This window comes from Oncorhynchus masou, chromosome 13, assembly GCF_036934945.1.
Source record: "Oncorhynchus masou masou isolate Uvic2021 chromosome 13, UVic_Omas_1.1, whole genome shotgun sequence".
NCBI classification, from domain to species: Eukaryota; Metazoa; Chordata; class Actinopteri; order Salmoniformes; family Salmonidae; genus Oncorhynchus; species Oncorhynchus masou.
The window spans coordinates 76,127,182-76,143,099 of NC_088224.1; the positions used below are offsets into that span (position 1 = coordinate 76,127,182).

At 42.9% G+C, this 15,918-nt stretch overlaps 1 protein-coding gene across 3 annotated transcripts in view; it reads left to right on the forward strand.

Moving 5' to 3' along the window:
* Window positions 1–15,918, forward strand: part of LOC135553077 (glycerophosphodiester phosphodiesterase domain-containing protein 5-like) — a 72,511-nt gene that overhangs the window by 33,260 nt on the left and 23,333 nt on the right. For all 3 annotated transcript variants that reach the window (XR_010457550.1, XM_064985169.1, XM_064985170.1), the window contains exons 3-7: window positions 2,962–3,065; window positions 3,806–3,899; window positions 4,142–4,201; window positions 7,422–7,520; window positions 7,846–7,939. Coding sequence is in view for 2 of the 3 variants with exons in the window: in XM_064985169.1 (XP_064841241.1) it covers window positions 2,962–3,065; window positions 3,806–3,899; window positions 4,142–4,201; window positions 7,422–7,520; window positions 7,846–7,939 (451 nt within the window). In the remaining variant the exon portion in view is untranslated. The remainder of the gene's footprint in view (window positions 1–2,961; window positions 3,066–3,805; window positions 3,900–4,141; window positions 4,202–7,421; window positions 7,521–7,845; window positions 7,940–15,918) is intronic.

A 15,918-nucleotide genomic window follows, 5' to 3' on the forward strand; every position in this document is an offset into this window, starting at 1 on the left:
GCTTGGACACATGTCTTGTGGGAAATAATACAAAAAGGTTGCATCCCTCACTCATGTCCCCCATTTTGAATGGAAATTCATCATACAGTATGATTCAACAGACTACTAGATGTATTACGCTCTGTACACTTTAAGTTGGTTCCTTGTTTTGACACTAGTTTTTAATGCTATGGTGTCGGCCCTGCCCTGAAGGCGTATGTTCCACCCTAACTAAAGCAAGCCGTGCAGAATGTGATGTCATCATAGGTCAGGCAGGCTGTATCATGCCAGAGTGCTCTGGTTTGATCCGCTCCTAAACAACAGCAGAGAAGAACAATGACAGGATTAATGTTACACACATGTTATACACATACTGTACATGACACAGGCTTGGCTGAATATTAATTTAAGGAATAAATGTGGCAGCCAGCCTAAATATGCCCATAACATGTACAAATATTAGCTTTGAGATTTGAATTGCACATTGTATGCAATATTTGCCACTCACACAACTGGCTTGGCAACTCGATTAGCTCCCAAGCATAGCCCAAGCAGCCACTTTAAAATGATCCCAAACATTTAGTCTCATTGTTGTCCAAACATTACCTACTAATAGACCATCCAATCCCTTCTCTCCCAGGGGTGTCACCTCTGTAATCCATCTTGATCTCAGCAGGTGAACAATGTCCCCTCACATGCCCTCAAGGTGTCCCTCTCCCAGGTGTTTCTGGGTAGTCATTAAAAGACAGGGGGACAGTGCCAGAGCAGTTGTATCAATGAGCAGGGCTGCCAGTCAGACCCCAACCTGCCATAGGGTTAACCCTCTGGTTACCTTGACGTCTGGCTTTCTCACATTGCGGTGACTTATTATTATAATAAATGGTTTATTTTTTTACCAGGTAAGTTGACAGAACATAATCTCATTTACAGCAACAACCTGGGGGATAGTTACAGGGGAGAGGAGGAGGGGGGGGGGGGGGTGAATTGTAATCTTTAACCAAATACGAGACTTGGAAGTGTAACCATGTAAAACTATCCCTATGGTAACCATTCTGGGGTCTGTATTACTATGATTTCTGAAAGGGAGTGATTTTCTTAGTACGGTCTTTATTATAATAAACAAATGTTTTCATGACTTTAATTCCTTATCTGGATGAGATTGATGGCTGAAAAGAATCGCCACATCCAAATCGCCCACAGGCTTCCTTTCCTCATACTACTATATTCCCAATCCCTGCCCCAAATCAACAACTTTAGTATGTAATAATCCTCATACCATCTCAAACATGTGCTTTAGTGTCCCCATAGTTTAACTGCTGTTTGGCCTGTCCACAACTCCACATAAGCACATTAGGCTCTCCTCTCCTGTGCCCAGGGAGACAGTCAGAGTGGAGGGCAGAAGGTATACAAAGGGCTCAGGCTGGTATCTGTCACCACCCAGCCATTAGACCTGGCTCTGGCTTACATCCTGTGCCACTGCCAGCCGATGCCCTCCATGGAACAGTCATCTAAGGTGAACGTCCAAACAGCTTTGTTTGTGCTCTCATATCACCTTTATCTCCTATCACAGCAAGGCTAAATACAGGGTCAACCGGGGCGTATTTTGAATGGTGCTATGTAAGAACGTTATTGCAGATAGAAATGTAATGTATAGAGCTGGAACAACTTGTTATTTTGCAAAACAGACTGTCATGTCAGTTCTATTCATACATTTCTATCTAAGCGTTCTCGAGTCCTCCGGGCTCTGTGAGTAAGCCTGATTTTATTGTGTGCTAATTTGTGGGCTGGTATGCAAATACAGTGTGAGGAGCAGCCAGTCGTGCTGTCGTTGTAGAGTCCAATTCTCAGTAGGAGCAGGGGTTATCACATCAAAGTTTAATTAATTATAAGGAACATTTTGGGCAGTTCTGTTCTTTATTTATGTGGTGGTCTTAACTGTTACATTTCTGTCTGAGCGAGGAGTGATATTTTTACTTTTAAATAGATGGGCCAAAAAGGTCTTGACTGTCTGGAGAAGTTTGAAAAGCTAACTTTTTGTGCTTTGTCATCCAAGTCGTGTGCATGTCAGCGTGCGAACATTCTATCTCTTTATTAGAGCTCTTATTACAGCTTGCGGTGGCATTGGAAGGCTAAACACAGCTGACCACTAATCGGCTCATGGCCTCATTGGCTATTAAGTTAATGTGAGTAATTACTTGATGAGGACAGTGGTTTGGGAGCTTCGAGTCCCTCTGCTTTTTTACTGAGACAATATGGCCCTATGACAGTTTCTGCATGAATGTTTACTGCATACTGCCTCTACCGCAACTGATACCAGACATGTGGTTCTCTCTTTTCAATCACTTGTAAAGCGGTATGAATGTTGTCTCGTCTTTGGTAATGCAGGCTTTGTGAATGCCAACACAAAGTGGGAGTGTGAAATTATTTATGAACATTATTGACATTACATTCACTATAAACCATGAGCATTATTGTGTTGACTTGTTTTCCAGACCGTTCCTCGTTTGTGGTTTACCACCTTATTCTGATGCAGCTAATAAATTGTGTTTTCAAATATTTGTCATGACTCCAGGTTTGAGCCATCAGTCTGTGTGCCAGCCTTGGCTGCATCATCATCAGTCTCTCTACATCCCAATTATAGTCTATAGGCTCTCACTTTTGCTGGATTAGGGCAGATTGCCCAATGACTACTCTGCTAGACTTTTAGGAGACTGTTGTTGCTTGCATTTCTGTTGTCAGTGTTTATAGCGAGGTTGACGTATGGGGGTAATGTTAAGTGGTATGCCATTCTGGTGTGGGCAAAGGACTTTCTAATCAGCCATTTGCTCACTTGCAATCCAAGGAAGTAATACTATGAATGCACCAATAGTATTCCAATGTTTCAACACAACACTGGCCAAAGTGCTTTATGTTAATCTGATGGTATCTGACTAATGATACTGTGGTAAAGGTAATAATGGTTCCTGTGTGTTTGTTTGCCAGTGGGAGTTCCTGTGGTCTCTCATCCTCTTCTTCACCTTCTCTCTGCTCCTGGTCTGGTTCTACTTCTGGTGGGAGGCACACAATGACTACAATGAGTTCAACTGGTGAGTACTGCTGTACAGTGTGTGTGCGCACTCTAGTTATGCAACTCATAGATTCTTGTCTCTCAGTATACCACCATCAGTCAGTGTTCCATTCAAATAAATGAGTTCTCCACTAAATGCTCCTCTGACGTTCCCTTTGATTCTCTGGCATTTACCTACAGTAGATTGTTTTACTTTAAAATGCTGCAATTTCTCTTCATATGTTTTTGCTTTTAACCGAAAATGCTAACTCTGTAGTTTTTTTCCCGCCAATTATTCACTCATCGTGGTTGGTCTAATCTCGGTGGGGATGGATTGGCTTTAGGGCGTCTATCACTGCAGATTATAGTGAGCATGATTACATAAAGCAGGAATACCCTTTGACCCCAAATCACCTCACGGATTATTCCAGTCATGTCTCCCCCACAGTTACCATAAAACCAATCGTGCTTGGAAACATAGTTATTACATCATCTCTTTGTGCTCCAATACTCATTACAGAGAAGAAGGGACTGCAGCCATTTGCTCTGAACAGCTCCCTCTTTTGTGTTTATTTGTCTCTGTTTGCTTTATTTTATGGGGATAATAAAGGCTTACGATCCTGGACAAGGACACTAGAACACATTATGCCTGCCCTGGGAGTTCAGGCCTTCCGGTTTAAGCGTCAGTGTCGGCTATTAGCTCATTTATAGTCAGCCAGTTAATTTTACAAACTCTACTATTGTGCAACTGACTTCCATCCATTTTGCTCCGTTTGACAGGTTTTTATATAACCGTTCTGGAGAGTGGATCGACGGGACTGTTCCAATCCTGGCCACTACCGCTGCCGGCTTCACTTATATTGCATTTTTAATGGTGAGTTGTCATCTCATCAAACATTCACTGTGAGATGATATTGATATGGTGTCTAGGCAATGGGAACAGCCAGGTAATGCTAGTGGTATAACCTGGCAGGGCAGAAACATGTTGCCAGGCATGTCTGTGCCAAGTCTACACGTGACAGTTAGGATCGCCCAGGCAGCTGTTGACCTTTTTTGAAAACGGTGGCTGTGGATTTCCACGTGATGTGATTTATTTATCTGTTTCTATTCCTTTAGATTTTAGCACTTTGCCACATAGCAGTGGGACAACAGCTGAACTTGCACTGGCTGCACAAGGTAATGCTCAAATGTGCGATTTTTGGTGTGTTTATGTACAGTGCCTTGGGAAAGTACCCTTGACTTTTCCCCAAATTTGTTGTTACAGCCTTATTGTAAAAAATATATTTTTTAAATAATAATCCTCATCAATCTACACACAATACCCCATAATGACAAAACGAAAACTGATTAAAAAATATTTTTTTTAAATACCTTGTGTAAATAAGTATTCAGACTCTTTGCTATGAGACTCAAAATTGAGCTCAGGTTCATCCTGTTTTCATTGAGCATCCTTGAGATGTTTCTATGACTTGATTGGAGTCCACCTGTGGTAAATTCAATTGATTTGGACATGATTTGTCTTGTCTATATAAGGTCCCACCGTTGACTGCATGTCAGAGCAAAAACCAAGCCACGAGGTTGAAGAAATTGTCTGTAGAGCTCAGAGACAGGATTGTGTCGAGGCACAGATCTGGAAGGGCGCCAAAACATTTCTGCAATATTGAAGGTACACAAGAACACTGTGGCCTCCATTCTTAAATGGAAGAAGTTTGGAACCACCAAGACTCTTCCTGGAGCTGGCCGCCTGGCAAATCTGAGCAATCAGGGGAGAAGGACTTTGGTCTGGGAGGTGACCAAGAACCCAGTGGTCACTCTGACAGAGCTCTAGAGTTCCTCTGTGGAAATGGGAGCACCTTCCAGAAGGTCAACCAACTCTACAGCACCACACAAATCAGGCCTTTATGGCAGTGACCAGACAGCAGCCACTCCTCAGTAAAGGACAGCCTGCTTGTTTGCCAATAGCCATCTAAAGGACTCTCAGACCATGAAACAAGATTCTCTAATGAAACCAAGATTGAACTTTTTAGCCTAAATGCCAAGCATCATGTCTGGAAGAAACCTGGCACCCATCCCTATGGTGAGGCATGGTGGTGGCAGCATCATGCTGTGTCAATGTTTTTCAGTGGCAAGGACTGGGAGACTAGTCCGGGTCAAGGCAAAGATGAACGGAGAAAAGTACAGAGATCCTTGATGAAAACCTGCTCAGGACCTCACCTTCCATCGGGACCAAGACACTAAGCACACAGCCAAGACAACGCAGGAGTGTATTTGTGACAAGTCTCTGACTGTCCTTGAGTGGCCCAGCCAGAACCCAGACATGAACCTTATCGTACATCTTTGGAGACCTGAAAATAGCTGTGCAGCAATGCTCCCCATCCAACCTGACAGAGCTTGAGAGTATCTGCAGAGAAGAATGTGAGAAACTCCCCAAATACAGGTGTGCCAAGCTTGTAGCATCATACCCCGAAGACTCAAGGTTGTAAAGGTGCTTCAACAGTGTACTGAGTAAAGTGTCTGAATACATACACTACTGTTTAAAAGTTTGGGGTCACTCAGAAATGTCCTTGTTTTGAAAGAAAAAAATGTTTTTGTCCATTAAAATAACATCAAATTGATCAGAAATAGTGTAGACATTGTTGATGTTGTAAATGACGATTGTAGCTGGAAATGGCTGATTTTTAATGGAATATCTACGTAGGCATACAGAGGCCCATTATCAGCAACCATCACTCCTGTGTTCCAAGTCCACGTCGTGTGAGCTAATCCAAGTTCATCATTTTAAAAGGCTGATTGATCATTAGAAAACCCTTTTGCAATTACAGTGGGGAGAACAAGTATTTGACACACTGCCGATTTTGCAGGTTTTCCTACTTACAAAGCATGTAGAGGTCTGTAATTTTTATCATAGGTACACTTCAACTGTGAGAGACGGAATGCAGGTGCAGTTAATACAGGTAATGAGTGGAGAACAGGAGGGCTTCTTAAAGATACACTAACAGGTCTGTGAGAGCCGGAATTCTTACTGGTTGGTAGGTGATCAAATACTTATGTCATGCAATAAAACGCAAATAATTACTTATCATACAATGTGATTTTCTGGACTTTTGTTTTCGATTCTGTCTCTCACAGTTGAAGTAGTACCTATGATAAAAATTACAGACCTCTACATGCTTTGTAGGAAAACCTGCAAAATCGGCAGTGTGTCAAATACTTGTTCTTCCCACTATGTTAGCACAGCTGAAAACTGTTGATTAAAGAAGCAATAAAACTGGCCTTCTTTAGACTAGTTGAGTATCTGGAGCATCAGCATTGGTGGGTTTGATTACAGGCTCAAAATGGCCAGAAACAAAACACTTTCTTCTGAAACTCGTCAGTCTATTCTTGTTCTGCGAAATGAAGGCTATTCCATGCGAGAAATTGACAAACTGAAGATCTCATACAGTGCTGTGTACTACTCTGGTCACAGAACATAGCAAACTGGGTCTAACCAGAATAGAGGAGTGGGAGGCCCTAGTGCACAACTGAGCATGAGGACAAGTACATTAGTGTGTCTAGTTTGAGAAATAAACACCTCACAAGTCCTCAACTGGCAGCTTCCTGACATAGTACCTGCAAAACACCAGTCTCAACGTCAACAGTGAAGAGGCGACTCTAGGATGCTGGCCTTCTAGACAGAGTTGCAAAGGAAAATACAAATCTCAGACTGGCCAAGAAAAGATTAAGATGGGCAAAAGAACAAGGCAAGCATCCCGGAGTCGCCTTTTTAAAATAATAAACTTGGATTAGTTAACACAACGTGGCATTGGAACACAGGAGTGATGGTTGCTGATTATGTGCCTCTGTATGCCTTTCTAGATATTCAATTAAAAATCAGCCGTTTCCAGTTACAATAGTCATTTACAACATTAAGAATGTCTACACTGTATTTCTGATCAATTTGATGTTACTTTAATGGACACACTGTGTTTTTCTTTCTAAAACAAGAACATTTCCAAGTGACTCAACTTTTGAACGGTAGTGTATGTAAATGTGATTTTCTGTTTTTTTTTTAAATATTGTATTAACAAACATTTTTAAACCTGTTTTTGCTTTGTCATTGTTGGGTATTGTGTGTAGATTGAGGGGGGAAAAAAACATTAAGGTGTTAACCTAGAAATGTGGGAAAAGTAAAGGGGTCTGAATATGTGTGTGTCTTCAAGTGGCCAACCGAACTCTGCCTGAACCCCACATTTGAGTTAATGTTTTCCTGCGGGTTGTGAAAGCAGTGACATCATGCCCCAGGGTGCTGTTATCTGGCCAAACACACTACAGAGGGTTGGAATGGTTAGCCTGGGGGAGCTGTGTGTGTGTCTGTGTGTGCGTGCGATGGTCTGTAACACTCTGTTTGCCCCCATAGATAGGGGTCAGTACTGCCCTGCTGACCACTGCCATCGGATTCATATCTGTCAATCAAACATGGGGAGAGGAGTGGGCAGTCATCCCTATATCACTCCAGGTCAGTTCAACAACAAACCCGTCCCCATTTAGGGCTGTGCATCAAACTGTATTATACAGGACACTTTCCTGATATGTGGTAATATACTTGATAAATCACATGTTAATTAATGACTATATTGAACTACATACAAAGGCAACATTATTTCAATATAGAAATGCATCTAACAGATGTGTTAAGACTGATTCAAGGGGTGAATTTACTTTTATTGAATTCTTCATGCAGTAGCCTACCATTACCACTGAATTATTCAGTTTATGTCGTACCATTTAACAACTGTGAATGACTGTCGCAATGCCACACCTTTAACACCGAATGATGTCAGGCCACAGGTCCCTTCCTACACCTAGGAGCCCTGGTGGCTGTCACCGCTCTGGCCTGGCTGGTGGCTGGGCAGGTTGCCCGCTCCGAGAAAACAAGTAAGACCTGACCCGGACTCTGTTACTGACCATTTTAGTGTTGCATGCTATACTGAAAATCCTATACTGAATTTTTTAAATACTAGAACATGAACATTTTCCCGGTACTAGCATTTGTTACTTTTGGTTCTTCTCTCAAATGTGTCTCGCACCATCTAAGGATTGAGAGGATCGAGTCTGTCTAGTAATTTGTTTGAATCTTCTCAAAGGGGCAGTAATAAGCTAGCCAGCTGACACCGCGCAAGCCAGAAAATGCCGACAGCATGGCTTCTGCAAAAGAAAACAGCATACCTCCACGCCCGCAGCTTGTTGACAAAACTGGCTGCAGGGGTGAACTATGGGAATACTTAGCTTGCAGAGCAGATGTGGGCAAACAACTAAGAAAAAGGTGTTACAAAACAGAGTGCAAGGGAGGTTTAGTTCCAGAACAACATAAAAAATAAGCAATTTTACACATGACATTTGCATTGTAACTTTGTCGTTATTCTACTAAAGTTTTATTATTTTTCAGTGACAATGACATGAACATGATATCGACTCTGCCACTCGAGCATGATTTTGTGGCACAGTAGATGGCTGGCTGGGCTTCGGGCCATAAGGTTGAGGGTTCATTACATTGGTTTTGTTACATTGGTGTCGGAAGTGATCGGACCTCACATCCACGACAGTGTGTGTTGGCCGGTGAACATTTTCCTGTAAGACGGAGTCCTGTGAGGTCTAGCGTGAGGACGTGCTCTTTGAAAGGAGGGAGTTGTGTAGCAACCCTGGTTTATGAGCGAGGATATCCACTGCCACTGGAGGATGCTTTTGTGGCCCAGTCGATGGCATGCTGGGCTTTAGCCAGAAGGTTGTTCGAGACATTCATTAAAATATACCAATGGTCCCCTGGGACTGCTGTGCAGAAGATCTATCAGCTGGAGACAAGGACAAGATTGAACTTTACTCAACTTTCTAGAGTTTTCCCTGTTAGTGTTAACTATCAACTTTTCCCTTTACTGTGGCAATTCTGATTGAATCAACGCAATATTAGTCACTTTCAATTTTGTTGAAAGCAGAATGCATAGGAGTAGGTTTCTATTGCGTTGACATGCACGACTCAGCTCTTACTCTACCCAGACCGGTGCGGCATAACAAATCAGAGCTGCAGTTGGCCTATATGCAAATACACCATTGCTATATATGGATCTGTGTCATTTACTTTGAACTGGACTGTGTTTACAGCTGTGGTCATGAGTAGATGCGCTTGTTTGGAGATCAACGCAAGAGCTGCATGCAGCTACGTGTGCACATTTTGTTCTTGTCCTTTGCTAGTTAGTGAGTTATTAGCCCAGTTATAGATCATTTGTAGTCTACAATAGAGAGTAATAGCTTCCTACAAGAGCATAAAACGTGTAGATTTTTAGACCTCTTTGAAAAGCGAGTCAGGTAAAGAGATCTTTTTTGTCTTAAAGGGGCAGTGTTGTATTTTGAGGCAGGCTTGATAAGGTAAGTAGCCAATAGGCAGAGGGAAGCATAATTTGTATGATTGTCTATAATAATAGTATGGGAATAATAATGCATTTTATTTTGTAAAATGGTTTCTTGCCTCAAACAACAAACATTTTCAGTCACCTCCTTGTCTGAAGGACAAATTGATAAACAGGTTAATTTTTTATTTATTTATTTCACCTTTATTTAACCAGGTAGGCAAGTTGAGAACAAGTTCTCATTTAGAATTGCGACCTGGCCAAGATAAAGCAAAGCAGTTTGACACATATAACGACACAGAGTTACACATGGAGTAAACAAACATACAGTCAGTAATACAGTATAAACAAGTCTATATACGATGTGAGCAAATGAGGTGAGATAAGGGAGGTAAAGGCAAAATAAGGCCATGGTGGCAAAGTAAATACAATATAGCAAGTAAAACACTGGAATGGTAGATTTGCAGTGGAAGAATGTGCAAAGGAGTAAAATAAATACAGTAGGGAAAGAGGTAGTTGTTTGGGCTAAATTATAGGTGGGCTATGTACAGGTGCAGTAATCTGTGAGCTGCTCTGACAGTTGGTGCTTAAAGCTAGTGAGGGAGATAATTGTTTCCAGTTTCAGAGATTTTTGTAGTTCGTTCCAGTCATTGGCAGCAGAGAACTGGAAGGAGAGGCGGCCAAAGAAAGAATTGGTTTAGAGAGATATACCTGCTGGAGCGTGTGCTACAGGTGGGAGATGCTATGGTGACCAGCGAGCTGAGATAAGGGGGGACTTTACCTAGCAGGGTCTTGTAGATGACATGGAGCCAGTGGGTTTGGCGACGAGTATGAAGCGAAGGCCAGCCAACGAGAGCGTACAGGTCGCAATGGTGGGTAGTATATGGGGCTTTGGTGACAAAACGGACTGCACTGTGATAGACTGCATCCAATTTGTTGAGTAGGGTATTGGAGGCTATTTTGTAAATGACATCGCCAAAGTTGAGGATTGGTAGGATGGTCAGTTTTACAAGGGTATGTTTGGCAGCATGAGTGAAGGATGCTTTGTTGTGAAATAGGAAGCCAATTCTAGATTTAACTTTGGATTGGAGATGTTTTGATATGGGTCTGGAAGGAGAGTTTACAGTCTAACCAGACACCTAAGTATTTGTAGTTGTCCACGTATTCTAAGTCAGAGCCATCCAGAGTAGTGATGTTGGACAGGCGGGCAGGTGCAGGTAGCGATCGGTTGAAGAGCATGCATTTAGTTTTACTTGTATTTAAGAGCAATTGGATGCCACGGAAGGAGAGTTGTATGGCATTGAAGCTTGCCTGGAGGGTTGTTAAGTGTCCAAAGAAGGGCCAGAAGTATACAGAATGGTGTCGTCTGCGTAGAGGTGGATCAGAGACTCACCAGCAGCAAGAGCGACCTCATTGATGTATACAAAGAAGAGAGTCGGTACAAGAATTGAACCCTGTGGCACCCCATAGAGACTGCCAGAGGTCCGGACAGCAGACCCTCCAATTTGACACACTGAACTCAATCAGAGAAGTAGTTGGTGAACCAGGCGAGGCAATCATTTGAGAAACCAAGGCTGTCGAGTCTGCCGATGAGGATGTGGTGATTGACAGTCAAAAGCCTTGGCCAGATCAATGAATACGGCTGCACAGTAATGTTTCTTATCGATGGCGGTTAAGATATAGTTTAGGACCTTGAGCGTGGCTGAGGTGCACCCGTGACCAGCTCTGAAACCAGATTGCATAGCAGAGAAGGTATGGTGAGATTCGAAATGGTCCGTAATCTGTTTGTTGACTTGGCTTTCGAAGACCTTAGGAAGGCATGGTAGGATAGATATAGGTCTGTAGCAGTTTGGTCAAGAGTGCCCCCCCCCCTTTGAAGTGGGGGATGACCGCAGCTGCTTTCCAATCTTAATGTCGCGCCCTGCATGTTTTTTTCAAAAGTCTCATGGAACGTAGGCCTAATTGAACACCACACTCTGGCTGCTACAGTAGACTGAATGATAGAACAGCTATTTCCATGTAAAAATTGGCAAGGGTCCTCAGATCCTCAAAACGTTCTACAGCTGCACCATCGAGAGCATCCTGACTGGTTGCATCACCACCTGGTATGGTAACTGCTCGGCCTCAGACCGCAAGGTGCTACAGAGGGTAGTGCGTACGGCCCAGTACTTCACTGGGGCCAAGCTTCCTGTTTTTTTACGCAGCTGCTACCTGATGCTTATTATCTATGCATAGTCACTTTACCCCTACCTATCTTGACTAACCTGTACCCCCGCACATTAATTCAGTACCTGTACCCCCTGTATATAGCCTTGTTATTTTATTGTTGCTAGTTTATATTTTAATTTTGTTTATTTAGTAGATATTTTTTCTTACAAGCTCTTAACCAACAATGCATTTAAGTAAGCATTTCACCATAAGGTCAACTACACCTGTTGTATTCGGCTCATGACAAATAAAAATTTATTTGAAATGTTATGGAATGCAATTTATTCATTGTTTTTGAATGTAGGCCACTCTGGTAGGCCTACATTATGATAAAATAGCCACAGTAGCCTACTTGGCCACAGTAGGCTACTTGGCCACAGTAGCCTACTTGGCCACAGTAGCCTACTTGGCCACAGTAGCCTACTTGGCCACAGTAGCCTACTTGGCCACAGTAGCGTACTTGGCCACAGTAGCCTACTTGGCCACAGTAGCCTACTTGGCCACTGTTAACTGCAATTTAGCTTCAGTGTTCACAGTAAACTTGTGCTCGAAGTTGCACAGAACTTTCACAACGTTCAAGTTTGCGCTCAGTGGACCTGAAATTTGCTCAGTGACAAAAATAATTAACACTCATAACTTGACCACAATATATTTAAACTAATTTACGTTTGTCCGGGCTTGCTAGCAGTAGCCACTAGCCAGCCAGCAGCCCATTGCACCATGGGAAGTGAAATGCACTTTGGGAATCATAGTATACTGTGTAAATTCCATTGTACTTCTATGGCGTGTAGACTTTTGCAATATAGAATCTTCAGAAATTATCTTTAAAGTGTTTTTTTTATGTCGTTTTGGAACTAAACTATTCATTTATTATATTATTTAGCTGTTATGAATTTCAGGTCTAATGAATGTAATTTGAACCAGTATTATGGCCATAGATTATAAAATTAACCCTTTAAAAAAATATATATTTTACCAGGTAAGTTGACTGAGAACACGTTCTAATTTACAGCAACGACCTGGGGAATAGTTACAGGGGAGAGGAGGGGGATGAATGAGCCAATTGTAATTTGGGGGTGATTAGGTGACCAAATTCCCAAGGATAGCTTGGGAATTTAGCCAGGACACCGGGGTTAACACCCCTACTCTTACGATAAGTGCCATGGGATCTTTAATGACCTCAGAGTCAGGACACCCGTTTAATGTCCCATCCGAAAGACTGCACCCTACACAGGGCAGTGTCCCCAATCACTGCACTGGGGTATTGGGATATTTTTTTTAGACCAGAGGAAAGAGTGCCTCCTACTGGCCCTCCAACACCACTTCCAGCAGCATCTGGTCTCCCATCCAGGGACTGACCAGGACCAACCCTGCATAGCTTCAGAAGCTGTCTGCTCTGGGAGTCCGATATAGTTAGGCATCAGGAACATTTAAGTTATTCTTGTGTTATTTAATATGGTGTTTTATTTTAGCAAGAAATTGAATATAGAATAGAAGATATTGTATTTGTTATATTAGTTCTACCAGTTATCAACATATTCAATGTTAAAAATAAATAAAGCCCGTGGTTATTCTGACTTTAGCTAATACGCATCATTTTTTTGTTGCCATGGTATCGTTTTGGTATTGAGTATTATGATACTAATGAATCTGGTTATCGTGACAACACTAGACCATGTTACTGACTCCCACCTCACTGATCAAAGCTCAGCTACTACTGTCAGACGGCTTAACAGCCTCATAGAGCTGTGGGTGTTAAATGATTAACCCCATGTACACAATAGGGCAAGCCCCTGTCAGAGTGGCAGGGATACTAGGCATTCTTCTGGCCTCACGTGACACCACCAGTCCACAGGTCATTATTAGGCCCCTGAGGTCTGTTGACACGGCCAGTTAGACATCAAGTACTGGGGTATTTCTGCCTTCCTTTAAATCTGTCAGACTAGTACAAGAGAGGCAAAGTAGTGTTTGAGGTGCTTTGAGATCCCCTCGATTAAATACGGAATCGTCATTGCTGTTGTTCCTGGAGGCAAACAACTTTCATGAATATTCAGTTGTAGTTTATAGACACTCCATTTCCATTTTTTATACTTTGTATTTGGGTAGAACAGTGGATTTCTGTGAAAGGACAATGCCTGAGCAGTCTGTTTACTCTCACAGTAACTCACATTATTAATGCTGTAATATCGCTGCAATAAAAAACAACTAATTTATTCATTTTTACAGGCTAATCTTATTGAAATACAGTATATGTCTCTTTAACATAAACATATATTCTAAGTGTAACAGACATTAGCCTGTGGTCCCCTGTGGCTTACAGGGGTCAATGGTGCCTGGATGTGAGGTTAGCTGTGTAGCTAGCTGGCGGACCTCTGTCTGAATGCCAGAGAGGTTCTGAGGGCAGAGGGTGAAGGCTTTCAGCTTTGTAACAAGAGTTCTTCTGACGCAGTCAATCTGGCCTAAGCACTGACCTTGAAATGAATCCGACCTCCTGTGTGAGGGATGTACTCTAGCTACATTAATCATCACTTACCTGCAGTACAGCACACAGAGATGGATAATGAGAAAGTGTGGCTAGAGACTGGCTGGCTTTGACACCATATATACAGTTCCAGTCAGTTTGCACACACCTACTCATTCAAGGGTTTTTCTTTATTTTTACTATTTTCTACATTGTAGAATAATAGTGAAGACATCAAGACTATGAAAAATCACACATGGAATCATGTAGTAACCAAAAAAGTGTTAAACTGTACAGTTATCTCAATCTCTTCATTCAAAGACTCAATCATGGACACTCTTACTGACAGTTGTGGCTGCTTTGCGTGATGTATTGTTGTCTCTGCCTTGTCTGTGCCCAATAATGTTTGTACCCTGTTTTGTGCTCCTACCATGTTACTGCCATGTTGTCATGTTGTGTTGCTATCATGCTGTCATATGTTGCTGCCATGCTATGTTGTCTTAGGTCTTTCTTTATGTAGTGTTGTCTCTCTTGTCGTGATGTCATATTTTTAATCCCCGTCCCCACAGGAGGCCTTGTTGTTCTTAACTGACTTGCCTAGTTAAATAAATAAACAAATATACAAAATAAAGGAACACTAAAATAACACATCCTAGATCTGAATGAATGAACTATTCTTAGTAAATACTTTTTTCTTTACATAGTTGAATGTGCTGGCAACAAAATCACACAAACATTATCAATGGAAATCAAATTGATCAACCCATGGAGGTCTTGATTTGGAGTCCCACTCAAAATTAAAGTGAAAAACCACACTACAGGCTGATCCAACTTTGATGTAATGTCCTTAAAACAAGTCAAAATGAGGCTCAGTAGTGTGTGTGGCCTCCACGTGCCTGTATGACCTCCCTACAACGTCTGGGCATGCTCCTGATGAGGTGGCGGATGGTCTCCTGAGGGATCTCCTCCCAGACCTGAACTAAAGCATCCGTCAACTCCTGGACAGTCTGTGGTGCAACGTGGCGTTGGTGGATGGAGCGAGACATGATGTCCCAGATGTGCTCAATTGGATTAAGGTCTGGGGAACGGGCGGGCCAGTCCATAGCATCAATGCCTTCCTCTTGCAGGAACTGCTGACACACTCCAGCCACATGAGGTCTAGCATGGTCTTGCATTAGGAGGAACCCAGGGCCAACCGCACCAGCATAGGGTCTCAAAAGGTGTCTGAGGATCTCATCTCGGTACCTAATGGCAGTCAGGCTACCTCTGGCGAGCACATGGAAGGCTGTGCGGGCCACCCAAAGAAATGCCACCCCACACCATGACTGACCCACCGCCAAATCGGTCATGCTGGAGGATCATTTTGCAGGCAGCAGAACGTTTTCCACGGTGTCTCCAGACTCTGTCACGTCTGCCACGTGCTCAGTGTGAACCTGCTTTCATCTGTGAAGAGCACAGGGCGACAGTGGCTAATTTGCCAATCTTGGTGTTCTCCAGCAAATGCCAAACGTCCTGCACGGTGTTGTGCTGTAAGCACAACCCCCACCTGTGGACGTCAGGCCTTCATACCACCCTCATGGAGTCTGTTTCTGACCGTTTGAGCAGACACATGCACATTTGTGGCCTGCTGGAGGTAATTTTGCAGGGCTCTGGCAGTGCTCCTCCTGCTCCTCCTTGCACAAAGGCGGAGGTAGCGGTCCTGCTGCTGGGTTGTTGCCCTCCTACGGCCTCCTCCACATCTCCTGATGTACTGGCCTGTCTCCTGGTAGCGCCTCCATGCTCTGGCCACTACGCTGACAGACACAGCAAACCTTCTTGCCACAGCTCGCATTGATGTGCCATCC